This window comes from Cebus imitator, unplaced genomic scaffold (genome assembly GCF_001604975.1).
Source record: "Cebus imitator isolate Cc_AM_T3 unplaced genomic scaffold, Cebus_imitator-1.0 Scaffold748, whole genome shotgun sequence".
Lineage (NCBI taxonomy): Eukaryota > Metazoa > Chordata > Mammalia > Primates > Cebidae > Cebus > Cebus imitator.
The window spans coordinates 444717-464263 of record NW_016108063.1 but is presented as its reverse complement, the minus strand read 5'-3'; the positions used below and the strand labels follow the sequence as shown (position 1 = coordinate 464263).

General features: G+C 35.7%; 1 protein-coding gene across 1 annotated transcript in view; it reads right to left on the bottom strand.

Annotated features, from left to right (window-relative positions):
• LOC108296850 (T-cell immunomodulatory protein) overlaps positions 1 to 19547 on the bottom strand; it is a 138662-nt gene that overhangs the window by 35668 nt on the left and 83447 nt on the right. Inside the window, exons 7-8 of the mRNA XM_037735193.1 lie at positions 14107 to 14171; positions 9492 to 9573 (exon numbers count right to left, since the gene is read on the bottom strand). Of these exons, the coding sequence (XP_037591121.1) occupies positions 9492 to 9573; positions 14107 to 14171 (147 nt within the window). The remainder of the gene's footprint in view (positions 1 to 9491; positions 9574 to 14106; positions 14172 to 19547) is intronic.

Genomic DNA, 19547 nt, shown 5'->3' with positions numbered 1-19547 from the left:
TCTGCCAAAAACAATTCTTAAGCATTATGAAAAAGAAAGAAACAGACATTTGCAATATACAAAACTTGTAAATTCTGTCAATGTCACTGATTAACAAAAACTTGAAAGCTTTTTTTGATTAAATTAAACATACATTAGTTACAGAGGGTGATGTGATGATAGGCAAGGGCAAGTTAAATACAGAGAATGTCCACTTGTCTATGTGTAACAATGACTAAAAGGAAACTGTCTTGCTACTGGGGAACAGAACAGGAAAATAGGATTGCTTTGTGAGCGAGGCAAAGGGAATGGATTGCTGTGAGAAAGTGTTAAGTAGTAAAGGGCACTTTCATCCATTCACTCACTATCCATCCATCATCCACCATCCATTCAACCCATCAACGCATCATTCAGCTCTTTAACAGGTTATGGTTAAGCACAGAAAAGCTGTGTACATACCTACAACCGAAAAGCACAACTGTGACTTTGCTTATCAATGAATGGGGCATTTATACAGAGCGAAAATGAAGAGTTGCGGAGGGAAAAATATGGGGTCGAAATGGAAGTCAGACGTGTTTGAAAACAGGGCAAGATATTTTCTGCCTACAGGTGACACTAGGCTCTTCATAATGAGCTTCTATGCCACTCTGATTCATGGCAGAGAATTCCTTTCAGGTGTAATGTGCCATACAGAAATAAATCTCACCATCTTTTGGTCCTTCCTAGGTATATGTTCTTTAAGGTCTAACAATAGCCAAGTTGTCTGCAATAATGACTTTCATATACTGTTGCAATCAAAACAACAAACAGATACGCATAGTTAAGTTTACAGGACAGTTTTATGGGGTGCTCCATTAATCATAGATCAATTGTATTAATTAGGGTAGACTTAGAGTGACAAATGTTCCAATTAATTTGTGGGTTATATTAGAAAGTATTAAACATACCATCTATTAAATTACAAAATAGCAATGTAATAATGTAAAATGCAACATTATCCTGTAGCATTTTTAAGTATGTTAAATTTAATATTGAAAAGGCTAAGTATACATTCATAATACCATGCATCATTATAAAATTAAATGCACAATACTGTCTTGAGAATACAATATGTCAGATGTATATTTAGGAAAAAAAACACTCTTACCTAGAATGCAAATCTGTATAAAATGGCTTTAGGGATATAGAGTCCTAGATTTTCCTCATATTTGTATACCTTAAAAGAAACTAAAATAGCCTAGTCCACTTTAGATGCTGAGTATGTATAAAGTCAAGACTATGAAGCAGCCATTTTATAATTTTTATATAAATTACAATTTCCAATCAAAAAGCATTCAAAATATTTATTAGAATCACATCTGGCATCCACGACTCACCAAGATAGATGCCTCAGAGAAGTCTTTATTACAAATTAGAAACTCAGGAACTAATCACTTTTGCTGTGGTAACTATTGCATTGCAATCACCATAGACATGGAATGAAAAGGAAATACCAATGAACTGGATTATTTGTTTGAAAAGGTATTGCAAATATCAGAAGAGTACTCTAAGAACATCTCACAATTTTGGGTGCTTTATGGCAATGAGTGCCCATAAAATATTTGTTTTACCAAGAATTTCTAATAGCATTATCCTTTTTTGATGGGATAGTAGGGGCAGAGGAGGGTAAGGGAGACAAAGGTCCCACAGGTTAGAGGGAGAACTGTTTAAACTGGTTACGATGACTTCGAATACATGGAAACAGAATTGGCACTATAAAAATACAAAAGGATATTAAGAAGCTGTGCAAATACAGTTGTCTATTTAAATGCTGAATAATAGTAAATACTGTAAATAATGCATGTTGTTGTTTACTGGTCAGAATTTCTGAATTAGAAAATATAAATAGGAAGACTAAGACTTAACAATTTATAAGGATCCAGGATGTCTCCTACTGGAATCAGCATCCATGTATTTTAGATTCAGAAAAATTTTTAGTTTAATCATTTAACTTTAATCAAAATTAGTAAAAGTAATGATATATTAGTCTTCATCATATGAATGAATCTAAGAAGTTTTAGTTTAGAATTATAGTTGAAGGTCTTAAGATACCCTAAATTTGAGCTCAATGCTTAAAAAACAATTATACTATTTGAAAATTTTCAGTGTTAATTCTGAATACTTAATATCAAATTGAACAGAGTATTTTTCATTTAATTAAATAGTTCATTCACAATTATTCATTAGTATTTGTAATGTGACTGGCACTGCCATAGGCTTGAGAGATATAATGGTGGACAAAACACACCAATGGAGTTCTGGTGAGGGTACATGATTAGAATGAATACCATGTCAGCAATAGTCTGCAAGGGAGAAAAATAAAGCAGGAAAGGGGGTTAGGAGTGCTGGGGCAGGGTTTACAGTTTTAAATAAAGTAGTCAGGGAAGGCCTCCAGGAGAGGGTGAAGTGGCAAAACCAGAAGGTGGTATGGGAGTGTGTCATGATGAATCTCACGCAGAGGGATAAGCGAGGGCAAAGGCCTCAGAAAGGACAATTTGCAGAACACCGAGGAGGCAGTGTGGCTGCAGCACAGGTGCATTTATAGTGTTAGAAAGGCAGGATGCTTTGGACATGTGCTCCTTCATTTACCCATTATCCATCTTTTAAATGGCAGTTAAACAAGGACATGCTAATATCCAACTCTGTGTCTCTCCAGAGCTTTTATCTCCCATTTGTATTTCATTTTGTCTTCTAATAGACACCTCAAACTTAACATGTCACAAACAGAACTATCAATTAACAGAACTCCAGAGTTGTTCTTCTTACTCCTTTCCTATCTCATCAAATGGGACTGCCACCCACACAGTTGTTCAAACCAAAAACCTAGAAATCATTCTTCTTTTTCTCTTCCCCCCAACATCTAATCCATCAGCATGTCCTGTCAACTTTGTCTCCAATATGTCGTAAATAGTGGTTTCCCTGGTTCAAGTTACCATAGCTTTTCCCTCTTAACTAATCTCCTTGAAGTTTCCAATTATATTTAGAATAAAATCCTAACTCCTTGTTACCTTTGTCCACAAAACACTACAAGACCTGGCCAAGTGCCAGCCTTCTTTTTGTTCTTCAAACACCAAGCTCATTTTTGCCTTAGAATCTTCACTTATGTGTTCCTTCTGCATGGAGCATCTTCCCCAAAAACCTTCTACAACTTCATTCAAGTCTCAGATCAGATGTAACCTCCAACGAGCTACCTAAAATAGCCCTTTTCATTTCCTCTTATAGCACTTTGTTTAATTCCTCTGATCAGAGCACTTATCACTTTCTAACAATTCCTCATTAATTTACTTGTTTTTGTCTTTCTTCCCTCAACAGAATTTAAGCTTCCTGAAAGCAGAGTTTTTGTATGCCTGAGGCTTGGCTATATGCCAAGTATGTAATACACAGCCAGTCCAAATAGCAGGAACTCTAAAACTATTTTTTTAATTCATTAATCAATACCTTGTACACAATAGAAATATTTCATTATAAAACAGGGAACTAAATGGAAGAAAAACAAATTGCTCCACAATTTTAAATAATAAACAGGCAGACTGAACTATGTGATTGAATCATATGTCTGTACCAAACAATTCAAAGAATATAAAAGTATTATAATGCAGCACTTACATCTAATTTGCCCATTTACACATATTAAAGTACTCTATATCTGTATTTACTTGATAATTTCTGACTGGCAATGACCGTGATATGGTATAGTAGTATATTTAAGAGAGAATATTTGCAATTTCAAACATTTTTCTGTTTTATTGATAATTTTTGACTAGTGTTCAATGTTCCTTTTTAATGAAAAAGAGGCTACTTAACAAGAGCAGCCAATTTTCTACTATAAGAAACAAACAAAATGTACCATTAATGTAAGACTGTGCCATTAATGTAAGACTGTGGACCAAAAGCCAATCTTAAATGACTCTCATAATAAAACCAAGTACAGAAAGTATAGCAACAAGAACTTTCTGCTTTCTAGCTTCTTTGATAATCGTCACCTGTCTATTTGAAGGCATGTGATTTTAAAAATTCTTTTGTGAGAGAGAATATTAAATTCAATTGCCAATTAGCATTCAGACTAAATATTAAATTTACTTTTCCATACATGACTCCTCTGATTTACTTTACAGATCAAACATGAACAAGAAACAATTTTGTCAGATGGTTACTGAAAACACCTAGCCATAAAACAAAGGGAGCATAATTGCTATAAATGCTTTGAAATCAGCTCTACAATGGTTACTTTAGAATTAACATTAGAATTTTTACCAAGCATTATAAAGCTTCATAAAACAACTTTAATGTGGGGTATCCCTGCCTTTCTCCTTTACTTTACTAAATGTCATTGATTAACTACTGTGCTAGGTACTGGGGCATTCAATTGAATCATATTTATTATTAACCATCAATGACACTATCTTTAAGTTGTCCAAGATTTTTCAGTATGTTTATAGCTTTCATGAATGACAGTTTTCCATTTTCATTAGCTCCTTTATTTTTTATAGGATTATCTAGATCTGACTGACAATTCCAAGGCTGAGTTCATCATGCCCAGTATTCTTTCTTTACTTGAAGAAGAAAGTATGATCTCCTGCTGGAGATGTGATACACAACAGTTAGCATGAGATCTGGATAATTTATAAATAAATTTATATGACATTTACAATAATTCAATCTACAAAAAATGCTGACATTCTATATAAGATTTCTGTTTTTCCTTCAGTTTTATAGCTTTTATTGATTTCCACTACATCTAGTATTATATATGAAATTGACATGCATTTTCTCTCAGTCTAATTTCTATTGACTTTTTGTCCTATATAATTTAACAAGAGATAAGATCTTATTATAGGAATTCTAGAATCTGATATTCAGAGCCTATGTAGAAGAAGACTCAAGATTAACATACAGTTTAAAAGGATGACATAGTAGGGCAAGACAAAAATATGTATTCTAGAAGATACAGCTTCCTTGATGATTGCTTAGCTATGAGAGACATTTATGGGTTGCAGATGTTCCAAATATGAGACTAGGGTCCAGAACCTCATCTGATACCAGTAGCAGCAAGTGTTTACTGGGTAATTTCTATGACTCAGGGACTGCTCTGAGAATTCTGCAAATGGTAACTTTTGGGCCACCAATACTCTACTAAAATAAAAATCTAAAGGTCTTTTTTTGATCTTCTTGCACCACATTTTAATATCTGCAGATGTTTTTTGACCACCTTTTAGCACCTACTTTTCTTCCTCCTTAGCCCTCTGTCAACCTCTATTTTACACCTTCTTTGGAGGGCTCATCCCAGTCTTGACCTCTTCCCTCTTAAAGGGCTCTCACACCTGCTTTGGCTTTTTCCCTCAGCTTAGGTCTGCTAAACATGATGACTTTGTTGTCTTTGCAGCATGATTAATATGGTAACTTTAAAGCATCTCAGTACCTAATTCAGCTTTCTCTCCTGATTTACCTATCTTTGTGAATAGTATCGCCCTTCTTTAGGTTATTCAGAGTCAATTTTTTACTATACTTTCTACTCTCCCTAGCGTCAAACCAATCAGCAAATTTACTGATTCCCTCCACATACTGATGTAGTTCAGCTCTGGCTCTCACCACCTCATGCCCTGACCTGTCTCCTGAGTGTTTTCCACCTTTAGAAAATACTGTATTTTAAGACTGTTTAAATCTGCCTCTCTTTTAACATCAAAATCTCAGGTACCTCTGGGATTCTAATAATCTTCCTTTGAACTCCTACGGCATGCCCAAGAAGCATTATATTATGCATATCCCACCAGACCAGCAGATTTTGTTCAACTTTACTTTCTGAAGTTAATAAAAAAGGTATTAGCAAAGAGATGTTCAAATTGTTCTACTATTTCCCATCACTTCTACAAAATAAAATCAACATTTGTTCATCTGTTATTCATTTGGTAATCTAATGTGTTCCCAGGCCATTTATTATGCTTCTACATTTTTACAGTAACTGTTGATTCAACCCAAACTGGTTTATTCACTAGTCACTAACCAAATCATTTTTATATGTCCGCATATTTTGAGCCAAATCTTAGATTTGCTTCAAAGTCCACTATAAAATCTCACCAGTTCCATGAGGCTTTTGTACCCTTTCTCAGCTTAGAATGATCTATATTGCCACAACACTTAGATAGCACTTTTTCCATGGCATTAATTTCACAATCAACAATGAAATGCAGTTTGGTTTCTCTTATATTATGGCAGTTACTTGCTGCTTTACTCTTGTATTGATTTTTTACATATTCATATTCTATCTTCCCAACTAGAATATAAATTTCTTTTTTTTCCTTTTCTTGAGCGGGGGTCTCACTCTGTCACCCAGGCTGGAGTGCAGTGGCATGATCACTGTTCACTGCAACCTCTGCCTCCTAGGCTCAAGTGATCCTCCCACCTCAGTCTCCTGAGTAGCTAGGACCACAGCTTGTGCCACCATACCCAGCTAGCTTTTTGTATTTTTGGTAGAGATAGGGTTTTGTCATGTGGCCCAGGTTGGTCTCAAACTCCTGAGCTCAAGTGACCCTCCTGCCTCAGCTTTCCAAAGTGTTGGGATTACAGGTGTAAGCCCCTGAACCTGGCCTGTAAAATTCTTAAAGGCAAGGACCTTATCTTTAAAATCAGTTTTCGGACATAGTATTCAGCTCAATATTTTAAACATAACAGAGGTTTAATTTTTTTTTCAGAGGTCTAACTTTTGCATTTTATTTGGAGTTAAAGACGCTGTGAAACTATATAATCTCTTCTTTCATCTTAAAAAAAAATTTTTTTTAGAGATGAGGTCTCACCCTGTTTCCTAGGATAGAGTGCAGTAGCTCAACCACAGCTCACTGCAGCCTTGACCTGTGTGCTCAAGCAATTCTCCTGCCTCAGCCCTGTGAGACGCTGAGACGACAGGTACAAACTGCGACATACAGCCATATATGACCTTTTCTAAATGAGTCGTTCATGTCACTCAGAAAATAGGATCAATTTTATATGAACTCAGAAGTTCTATGATGAAAATTTTAACACTTTTTTTTTTACTGGGAAGCAGGTATATACTATAGTTTCTTTCTTGCCATGGTTGACTATTACTTCTCAATAATTTACTTTTTCATTACTAAATTAACATATTAAATTAACCTAACCACGAAACAAAATTTGGAAAATAGGGAATAAGATAATCTATTATCCTACTTTAACAAAACCATTATTATCCTTTTGCTGTGTTTCTTTCTGGTCTTCTCTATTTTTTTAGACAAGTGAGCTGTGGGCCATTTAAAAACACTTCTCTTTGGTACAGACTTCTTGTAAATTACATCATTTATTTAAGCATGTGCACTCTTTATCAACTGAATGGTAAATTTCTGAAATCATGCTGATTTCCTGGCTGTCAGTCACTTCCCTTGTTTTGGTTCAAAGGAAGTAGGTGGAAAGTAAGATGGAAGGCTAGATGCAACTCACAAACGTATTCAAATGTAGACTTTTCACAGGAAAAAATGCATATTTTTGAAATGTTAATATTCATATTTTTGGATCCAGCAGTCTTTTTTGCCAATATTCAACTAAAAATACATGAACTTTAAAAAAGCTAACGTAATATTTATTAAAAATTTACTAAGGCTGGGCGCGGTGGCTCACGCCTGTAATCCCCAGCACTCTGGGAGGCCGAGGTGGGCGGATTGCCTGAGCTCAGGAGTTTGAGACCAGTCTGGGCAACACAGTGAAACCCCGTCTCTACTAAAATACAAAAAATTAGCTGGGCGTGGCGGTGTGCGCCTGTAGTCTCAGCTACTCGGGAGGCTGAGGCAGGAGAATTGCAAGAACCCGGGAGGCGGAGGATGCAGTGAGCCGAGATCGCGCCACTGCACTCCAGCCTGGCTGACAGAGTGAGACTCCATCTCAAAAAAAGAAAAAAAAAAATTTACTGATACATTAAAAAAAGTTTACTGATAAACTACCGAAGTTATGTTTCTTAATTTGTGCCTCATATTTTGCACATCTTAAAAATACTAACATGCAAATGCTTATGTTTAGCAAAATTGTTAAAAAAAAACCTCAAAGCAAAGCTACTAATAATTTTGTTAAAAATAAGGCATTTTATCATAAAACACATGATCATAAAGGGTATAACTTCATTTTGGAGGTTTTTAGCCAAGGGTTAAGGGGATCAGAGAGGTCTCTGAACTCCCTGAGAATTATAGTACATATATTTTTCCTAAAGAGAGACTTTCAGACAGAGCCGTTAATAATTTAGCTAATCAAATTAGCCAGCAAATTCCAAAAAATAATGTCATGTGTTCTATTACTTGACTATTTGCATTAAAAACTGGAAAGGCAACAGAAATTTACTCAAAATTAACATAATACTCAATATAACTAAAATATGGGGCAACATAGAGATTTATGTTAAAATGTCCATGATATGACATAATCAAACTTCCTTGTTTAGCTGTGCTGGGATACATCCATATGATACTGAACAGTGAGTTGATTTAGTCAGCTGCGTACAGAGCAGCAGAGGCAACAAGAACAAAAAACAGGTAAGTCCAATGAATAGACTCAAACTGCAGTTTGAGATGAGGTACTGCTATGTTGCCCAGGTTGGACTTGAACTCCTGGGCACAAACAGTCCTATCAAGTAGCTTGGGCTACAGGCAACAGCCACTGCACCCAGCTCAAACTCTAACTTCTTGTACTCTTACTATAAGCCTGGCAATGCTTTTTATTTGCATTGTGCTATTCATAATAGGCTTTAGAGGTGGATATTATTATCATTTCCATTTTATATATGAGGAAACTGAGGTATCTGAATATGGTGACATCTCATCTACATTTTGAGGAAAGCCTACAGTGGTTATTGGCATAATGAAGGATCAGCGGGAAGGGAATGGGCAATGAACAGCTTTTAGGTAGGGGTCACCCAGACCACTTTCCCATCTAACACAAAGTCCTTTTAATGATTATTCTTGACAAATGATGAAAAGAGCCACATATGCTTTGGAAGTTCCTGGCCAATGTGAACTTGATTCTGGAGAATCTTATGGAAAACATAAATTCGTATGTCCTCTTTTTGGTAATTCATGACAGATACTACTCTTCTTTGAAATTAAGTTGTAAAAAAAAATGGTTTTTAGTATTGGTTCTAAGAGGTCAGATTAACTCCTTCACTTATATTTGTTCCATTTGTTGGATATACATGAAGAAGTTATGGTAATTAATACCTGGTATTCTCTAGAGAAGTCTCAGTAGATTTCCTTGTTTTGCATATTACTCCTGCAAACAGTATCAAACTATTTTTTAAACACGTCACAAATTTTTCCTTATTTCATTAAGAAATTGACCACATGTCATGTACAATACTATTAGAGAATAGGGATCCTTTGAAGCTATAATAACTCTGAAGACTCTGGAGTTATTTCCTGGTATGGGGAATTAATACGAGGTCAGAAAGATGGAGAGAATTGGAAAGGCAAAAGCAATCTTACCAAAGTCTGCAAATGCTGACTGTCCAACCACCACCATATTTTGAGGTTTTTCCAAGATGGTACTGACAGAGAAGTTTCCATCCTGTTAAATGAAAAAAACTTTGAATTAGACCATCTTAATCCAGTCTTTTAAGTGTGACACAAAGCATTCTAACTGAACTAAGGAAATAAATAATTTCAGTGTTTTGCTATATTGCACAAAAATTATTCCAATCTCCTGTTCTACTTTTATTTTGAGGCAAAAGAAACTCCCATGAGTTGTAGAAGAAAATGTGAATCTGGTATGCTTTCCTTGCTGTCAATTCTGGTATCTTTTACCAAATCATCATCATAATTTCAGAGGGCAATAATTTCAAGTACTGTGGAGGGCTTTGGAAGTATAAGGAATTACAAAACTAGTTCCTACCCTCAAAGAGCTTATATCTCCAGTTGGGAGATAGAGTAAAAGTCAGAAAGATAGAATTTCTGACGGTAACATATAAATAGCATAGGTAAGTTCAAAGACATATTTTGCAGATTTTAAGGGAAGGAGATTCTGTTGGGAACAATTAAGAAAAGATAGTGAAATGAGAGGAGAATTCCATTGATCCTTAAAGGACTAATCCATCAACAATTTAAGTTATCAATAAGAAGAGGGGCAAAGGATTACAACAGTGGCCATGTATTGACTGAGAAGCAGAGGTGCCCAAGCCAAGCAGAAAAGGAGAGCTTATTAGAGAGGCTCTGTTTCAGTTACTCTTTCCAAACAAAAACAATATACATCTGACTTCCAAAAAATTTTTTTAAATTAAAAAGAAAATTATTGGCTTTCCCTTCTATAATTTTAGATTACTACACAAGAAAAAGAAATCAAAACAATAAATTTGAAATTTTGAGCTCTCAGGTTTGTACAGAATTCTTATCATTGATGTCTCTATTTGCTGTTTGAGATACTGACTCTGATTCCTATATACTTCATATAGGATATCTGTATACTTTAAAATGAGTTTTTCCTTCTTTGTTCCTCTAAGGATACGGTAGATTTGTCTGAGTGAAAAAACGAGCACTGGTTTTCTCCCTTATGCTCTCACATAAGAATCAAATGTGTGAGACACATAAGACTTCTGTGACTAAATGTGGGGGATTTTTCCCCACCACAAACAAGCAATCATTTCTGCAGTGGATACAACCTGGTTGTCCTCTAATTCAATTCTGACACTACCTACCTAGAGATAGTGACAGATTCTACAGTTTGAGGGCTCAGTCCCCCAAATTACCCTGGACATCAGTCCCAAGTTCAGGCCTCCAATATTTCTGCCCAATCAGCTTCAAGTTGGGGTTCACATCACCCCCTCTTTGGATTCACAGCTGGATTGGCTCACAGAACAACTCTGATCTTGTATAAACCAATTTTTCTAGTCTTACATTCTAATATCTCTTTTATATTCTGGCCTAAACCAGCCACTTTCTACTCTCTGGATGTTTCCTGTATCTCCTGTGCACTTCCTTGCCTACCTTTTCCTCTTTCTCACTTCCAATCACTAAAATCCTTTAATTCATACTAGCTATGTGGAATACCACATCTTTTTTTTTTCTTTTGAGATGGAGTTTTGCTCTTGTCGCCCATGCTGGAGTGCAATGGCATGATCTTGGCTCACTACAACCTCCATCTCCTGGGTTCAAGCGATTCTCTGGTCTCAGCCTCCTGCGTAGCTGAGACTACAGGCATGCACCACTATACTAGGCTAATTTTCTATTTTTAGTAGAGATGGGGTTTCACCATGTTGGCCAGGCTAGTCTCGAACTCCTGATCTCAGGTGATCTGGCTGCCTCAGCCTCCCAAAGTATTGGGATTACACCTGTGAGCCACCGTTCCCAGCCTAAATACCACATCTTTTTTGAAGCCTTCACTGATAATTCTGGAACCAGATAGAAGCAACTGGTCTTTGAATTCCTGTAGCATAATGTATATTTCATCATACAAGCCAGGGTCATCCATATGCACAACCCAGCTGCTCTCCTGGCCTATAAGCTCTAGTCACTTCTGTATCTGCTAGAGCACTACCATGGGGCTATACATACAACTGATATGTAAAAAGATTTGTGGCAGCTTTCATTCTCCTACTGGCTAATATAGTTTTACAGGTTTTGATGGATTTTTTGGCCAATTAGTATGTGACTGCAAAGTACCTGTTCATTCTTTAATTGAAAATGATCACTCATTTTATGAAAATGACACTTTAATGATTAACTATTGTTACTGTGGAAACTAAGAAAGATGTTCTCCTTGACCAAACTTTGGTCAGGCTCCTCCGAGAACTCTGCTTACCTAAGCCCAACCACTATCCTGCCCGTGTAGTAATTTCCCTTTCACTGACCCCCATCCTGCTCACTGGTTATAATGTCCCAATTTTCCTGGCTGTATTTGGAGGTGAGTCCGATCTCTTTCCCCTATTGCAAAACTCCACTGTAGGAGTACACTTGAAGAAAAACTGCCTTACCATCTTTAACAAAAAAAATTTACTTACTGACTCAGCCACTTAACAGGGACAACCCTCAGTCCCCATTTTCCAACAGCCAATTTATTCATTTTCTTAAAGAAAACAATAATAAAAGACCCCATCAAAATCTATTTTCTTCATTGAGTTGCTTTACTCCACTATATTTAAATCAGCCTAGACTTAAAGAATCTCATAAACTTAAGGGTGTTTCATGATGTTCTACAGATATTCTTCTTATTTATAATATGGTTTCCCGCTGACCCTGAATACACGTTAATCAAATACACCTCTCATTTTCTAATAAAGGCCATCTGCAGATAAACATCCCCCAGCAGTGGGGACTTAACATATGGCAGTCATAAAAAACACAGCAACCGTATTTCTATTATCAGAAAAAACAAATATAACTAATTTTTTAAAGTAGCATATTAAATAAGTCTTTTCTTGATTTAGATGTCTTACTTTCCCTCGCCTCCACAATTCCCCTCCACAAAAGAATCAAATTTCTGAGCTTAGAAGTACTTAGAAGCTCTGATTTTGTCTAAACAAAGCTACCCCCCATCGTAGTTTCCTTTCATGAAGGGATGGGAGTCATGATCAGCATCACTGACCATACTATGAGAGCTGGCTGATAATGAATCTCCTTCCGCAAGTTTGTGCTTTACATTTAAAAAACTGGTGTAGTTCTCTTAAGTATTTTAATCAAATTTATAAAAGGTTATGGGTTTGGCCAGGTACAGTGGCTCATGCCTGTAATTCCAGCACTTTGGGAGACTGAGGCATGCAGAACTCCTGAGGTCAGGGGTTCTAGACCAGCCTACCCAACATTGTGAAACCCTGTCTCTACTAAAAATAGAAAAAATTATTAGGGTGTGGTTGGCAGCCACCTGTAATCCCAGCTACTCGAGAGGCTGAGGCAGGAGAATCACTTGAACCCATAGGGCGGAGGTTGCAATGAGGTCTGAGATGGCGCCACTGCACTGCAACCTGGGCAACAAGAGCAAAGCTCTGTCTCAAAAAAAAAAAAAAAAAGGTATGGGTTTAATTTGGATTGAAAAATTCAATAAATGTCCACTCTGTGTAAGGCATGTTACACAAGCTGTTTTATTTAATCTTCACAAACATTCTGTGAAGCAGAGGCTCTTACACCCATTTTCTGTGTGTGGACAGTGAGGTTCAATACTTGACAAACATGTCATGAATGTCACTGTGATGGCTAGTTTTGTCTGATCTCAGATCCTGTCTTCTACTATGCAGCCTGAAATTTAACATTAAGATTTCAGGTGGTGCCTGTATTCCTAGCACTTTGGGAGGCTGAGGCGGACGGATCACGAGGTCAAGAGATCGAGACCATCCTGGCCAACATGGTAAAACCCCATCTCTACTAAAATATACAGAAATTAGCTGTGCGTGGTGGTGTGCGCCTGTAGTCCCAGCTACTTGGGAGGCTGAGGCAGAACTGCTTGAACCTAGGAGGCGGGGGTTGCAGTGAGCTGAGATCATGCCACTGCACCCCAGCCTGGGTGACAGAGAGAGACTCCTTCTCAAAAAAAAAAAAAAGATTTCAGGTCGTTTATTCTTCACTAATTAACTGATCACATAATTCACATCAAGCTTAAAGTAAAATAAATCATGACATTGGCTTGGGAATCTTCTACTTACAATTAAAAAAAAACAAAAAAAAAAAAACCTATTTCTTAATCCTAGTTAACCTGGCAGTAAGTTTAGCGTTTGTTATCTTATTTCTTAATATAAGCCTAAAGGCAAAAGGGAAAATTTAGTTTTTTTTAAAGAATTTTCTTCATAAGCCATCATGTTGACAAATTAAATGACAGTAACCTCTCTCAACAGCTGACAGCATAGCAGGGGTCCTGTTAACATGCACATTAGGGCAGCCTGATTAGTTTAATTGGCAGCCATGCCTAAAAACCTGCAGAGGAATTGGTGCTGAATGAATCACTTCCTTCAGCAATATTCAGCAGTTTAAATGCAGCAATGCAACCAAAGGCTCTGAAAGTTTTCTATTTATTGTTGAAATCAACCGACCAAGTGATTATTTTCATTTTATTTTCTAAAATTGTGTGCTTTTACTGAAAGCCATCAGTATAAAATGCTTCAAGGAAAAGATTTCTTACCAAATTTTCCCATATCTCAAACTGGAAGGTACTAGTGGTGGCATTCAATGTTGTCAGGAATAAATCTAGAAGGAAAATAATAAAAATGTAGTCTTACTGATGTGTACACTTTAAAAACAGGAAAAAACTGCAATACATTAAAATAATTAATGCAGTTCTACTTAAATGTATTTTAAATTACATTTTACAAGTTTCAGCCCATCAAAAAAAAAAAAAAAACAGCAGATGACCCTGTATTAAAGAAAAAGAAGAAAATGTATTTAAAAAGCGTATTTGGTATTAGTCCTTCAAAAACATTCTTTATTTTCAATAACAGTTATGTGTAGCACTTTTAAAAATCATGTACTTTTTGTTCTTTATTCCAAGTGTACTATACTTTTTAGAAAAATGTTCTAATTGCAATCACATTTGTTTTCTCACCCTAAAAGCAACACTTACCTATGTATCATAGTTTTCAACATTATTTTAAATCACATTATTTCAGCATCCAAAAGTTTTTGCACTCATATTAAATAAATAATAAATTATGTTTCAAATTTTCAGTAATAGAATTGTTTTCATAAATACCAGCTAACAAGTTTGTTTTATTGAGAAGTACAATAATTTTAATAAAATTTCTTTGAAAATAAAATAGGTTCACAGTGAAATCGAACACCTTATCATTGCAAAGGCCAGATGAACTGCAAATAAATCTATTCTAGTAGCAGCATTTATTATAATGTTGCATCATGGCAATTTTACTTAGTGAATATATGTGGTTTTAAAATGATGAGGTGACTCATAGGAATATTAAAATGATATGACTGTTTTATGCTTTAAAAAACAAATTACTAAGAGTAACATGAAGATCATAATTACTAAAAAGAAAAAAAGGTTTTTTTTCCTTCCTACATTACATATGCTCAGAAAACTACCATTCACATTTTTAATGTGTTTTTCGCAAGGGTGTCATATGAATTTGACAAAGCTAAAAGCTAAGGAATTTGTTTATTTTTATAATTAGCTGAACTCAAAACTCCTCATTCCAAGTGGAATCATTCTTATGTCCATGTATCAAATAGCTCTGTATTTATTTCCACAACAAGGAAAATGCTTTGCCTGTAGATATACAAATATATTCCACTATGAATGCGATTTGTTTACTGTCACTCATGTAATTCCAAACTCATTTGATCTCATTCCTTTTCTTCCAAGATGTAGGGTAAATTCCTCACCTGTTATGTGAAGGCCACTTTACCTACCTTTCCAGCCTCAATTTTGTGCTACTCGCTCATAAGACTGTGTGTTCCAGATAGAGCCATGTAGTTGCCAGATACTGTCATTTTTTTTGACATCTATTTGCCCCTGTACATGTCATTTCTCATTTCTGTAGTGCCCTTCTACCTCACAGCCACGTGGTGAATGGACTATTCAAAATTGGCTGAAATGTCTTCTTCCTTCCAGAGCTCCTTCCTCTCCCAAGACATAGCTTTCCCTCTACTGTTATTCTCCTGTGCTACTTCCACTGTGGCAGTGATTACAATCTCCAATGATATTCTGGCTTCACATCTGTCTGTCCAAAGCTCCCTGTGGGCAGGAATCATGCCTAGTGGATTTTTCTATCTCTGCTATTTCTATGAGCTGGGAAATATAACATGTTCAAATGATTGCTGGATAATTATGAACAACATGCTGTACGTATACTGTAGTTCTTGCAAATTTGCTTAGGCATCTAAAAATTATTATTATGTCTTTAAATGGAAAGTCTTGGGAAAAGAAGGGTCTACATTAAAGCATTTCATTAAAAATAATCACAGGGACTACCATACTAAGTATGTTTAAAAGGTGTTACATTTTTATGGCATCTGAAAATGTGAATCATCAGCGTAAGAAAGCGATTAGGGATTAACAGCCACAGAGAGTTCTAAGAATCACCAAGGGTGGCAAGAGTGCAAGTTCTGAGATATTTGAAAGAAGTAAAGCTCAGAAAAGGGGCAAGCATGCTATTACTTTACAGATGTATTTGTTCAAACTAAAAATATCAAACTTCTGAAATTCTTAATCCATTTGAAAATAGAAAAAAATGTGGAGACATGTTTTCCACAAGGAATCTAAGGCTTGCTGTCTTGATAAGGCAGTTAGCATCATGGGATTAGAAGAACGACTCTGTGACACATAGGGTTAAGATATGGTTAAGGGGGACAGTTAGAAGGAGTGGTGGAACTACCAGCAATTTATCACCACTCCTAGAAAAACAATTCAAAAACTTTTTTCTACTGGCGTTCTATTAGTCACAATCTATATTTGCGTAGGTGAAAATTATGAGTCCCTGTTCTTTCATGCATATTTAAAGAATTTAGGAACTGTAACACAAAATACTGATTCTATTTCCATGGCTTTGCCAGCTATTTATTACAGCTTTGAAAAGTAGTAAATCTAGGTGAGGAATTGGAAGTATCCTGTAAAATAGGTTTTTTAAAAAATCTCATTTTACTATTCAATTATGTAAAGAGGCCACAGAAAAAATAAATGATTCATTACACGGAGAAACAAAAATAGAGAAACTTAATTATTAGTAATTCAGTATAAAGAATCATGCCTTAGACTTTGACTGAAATGAAATGAGAATGAAAAACTCCTAGAAGAAAATTTTTAATCAATGAAGCAATACAATTCTCACCCTCTCACATGGCTCAAAGTAATTCATAAAGTAAAAATTAAGGAAATGTACTCAAGAAACAGTAATAGATGTGACACGCCACTCAGATGCCCTTTATGGAATTAAAGATTTATTCCCTCAGCTTCTGGAAATATTAGTGGTAGACAATTCTAAGTGGTTAGCCCTCTTTGGAACAGCTTTGGCTAAAAAAGAGCTACCTTGCAGAAGGTTGCAACCCTTTTTGGGCTAACCTGCATCCAATCAATATCAATTTGGACGTATAAAGGCTAAACCCACTTACCACAACTCAGGACAACTCTACAGGGCCATTCCACATTCAGAGCTCCCCAGGGGTCACTTGAGGCTTTTACTGACATTGACTGGCAAATTGGATACCAAGAGTCAAGACCAATCCTTGTGCTGTATTCAGGAAACCCATCTCATGTGCAAAGACACACATAGGCTCAAAATAAAGGGATGGAGGAAGATTTATCAAGCAAATGGAGAGTAAAAAAAAGCAGGGGGTTGCAATCCTTGTATCTGATAAAACAGACTTTAAACCAACAAAGATCAAAAGAGGCAAAGAAGGACATTACACAATGGTAAAGGGATCAATGCAACAAGAAGAGTTAACTATGCTAAATATACATGCACCCAATACAGGAGCACCCAGATACATAAAGCAGGTTCTTAAAGACCTACAAAGAGAATTAGACTTCCACACAATAATAGTGGGAGACCTTAACAACCCACTGCCAATATTAGACAGATCAAGGAGACAGAAAATTAACAAGGATATGCTAATAGAAACAACATAATGATAGCTGACATCGTTGGTATTCACTTGAACAAATACTCCATAACAAAAGATCACATCATGATGTAGTGAAAAATTCAGGATATGAACTCCAAACTCAATTAAGTTCTTTTTCATTTAACAAGTAAAATAGTGAAAATATTCAATGTACATGCAGTTTCTTCCTCAGAAACTACAGAGACATAGACAAGTGTGTTCAAAAACATTAAACGGTTTATGCTTCAATCATCTCCAGTCACAGTTCGAGAGGAGTAAGCTACTGCATTGTAATCTCTGTCAACTGCAGCTTAGCCTTCCTTTCAAATGAAGAGCTCCCTGGTTAAAGTTGGCATTAAAAGGAAGCCTCAGGAGTTTGAGAAACTTAAATTGGAAGTCTACTGTATGAATTAAATCATGTTAGAAAAATTCAAAACAAAATTAATGATTAATCATGAGCATGTAATATCCTTTTGATATACTATGGTATAAAAAAAGATGTTGAAAATTGTGATGTCAGGCACTATATTTTTCAGTGTGACATCTCAAGTTTTAAGAAAAATATTCCAATGGAAATTAAAATAAACCTATTTATAATATTATTTTGAGTTCTGCATGAAGAAATTCTCCTTGGATAATAATAGTTACTATTCAGAAAGGAGTAATATCATGGTTTATTTTGAAAAAATATAGTCAATAAAACATTTGTAGTATTTTCTGTAAGCTGAAATGTCTGGAGACATGTCCACAAAGAATGTCTCAAAGTAGTATCATAACTTATACTGTTTCTATGCTCAAGCTAGGAGGCTATGCCAAGCTCATGTTTATATTTGTTCTATAGTACTATCCAGTTTCTCTTAAGCCCAGTTATATTAGGGGAAGGGCAGCATAACAATGTAGAATAAAAGTATCTTTACAATAAAACACTTTTTCCCCCAGTTATTGATTAAAAAGTACACTGAAGGCCATATGACCGCTGAAATCACTAAACAACAGGTCATGCCGGCATTCACTCTTTGCAGTAGCAGTTTAATTGCATTCTGTAGCTCAGAGGTCATCAACTGAAATGCTGTAAGGCCTAAGGCCTTAACTTAAATAAATTAAGAGAGCCTGGTACAAACAAGATGATCAAATAGTAAAAAGGCAAGGGGCATACAAACTGAATAAGGGTCTTAGGATAAGAGAGACAGTAGGAAGTGGGGGAACTAGATGAATCAAAAGAGACCATCACTGACCAGAGAGGACAGAATTAATTAGCTCCAGCCAATTGTTGTTGTTTACAGAAATATAATTTTTAATATAAAAATCATACTTTTAAAACACCGAAACTTAATTCAAAATATCTGAAACACAGCGTGGTCAAAAAAAAGAAAAAAACAAAACAAAAACTCAAAACGTGTCTCCAGGCTGATTTTGCTCAACAGGTATTCATTTGAAACCTCTGATAGAGATGACTGCATTAGTTATATTTTCATTTGCAGAAGATCAACCCTATTTCCTATATTTTCCTTTATCAAATAATTCTGCCAAATCATATTCTATAAAGATGCACTAATTTAGTAAGATGATTTGAGAAATGTGGTTGAATAGTTCCCCTTCACAAGTCTACATTTCTAGGAATCTTTTTAAAATATCAATTTTTAAGTTCATTACTGTCTATCTAGACTTTCTCTTTATTTCCTGAAACATGGGGTCCAAAATGAAGATTCGCCATGCTTAGCAGACAGCTCTGATTCAAGAAGGTGTACAACAGATACAGCGAGACTCAGATGCCACACTCTGGAATCTGGGCACACAAGGCTGAAGGCCACTCATGCTTTCCCCTGACTTCCTTCATCAGTCAAATCATGATCAGAAGTATTTTTCTTCTAAAGGAGGAAAAAAACCCATTGGCTTTATTTATTTCATAATGTATAATAAATACAAAAATTCTAGGCAAAACCAGTAAATTCCAAGTAACGGGCTGCTGGCGGCAAATAATGAAATGAATCTGTTAACTGCACTGAAAGG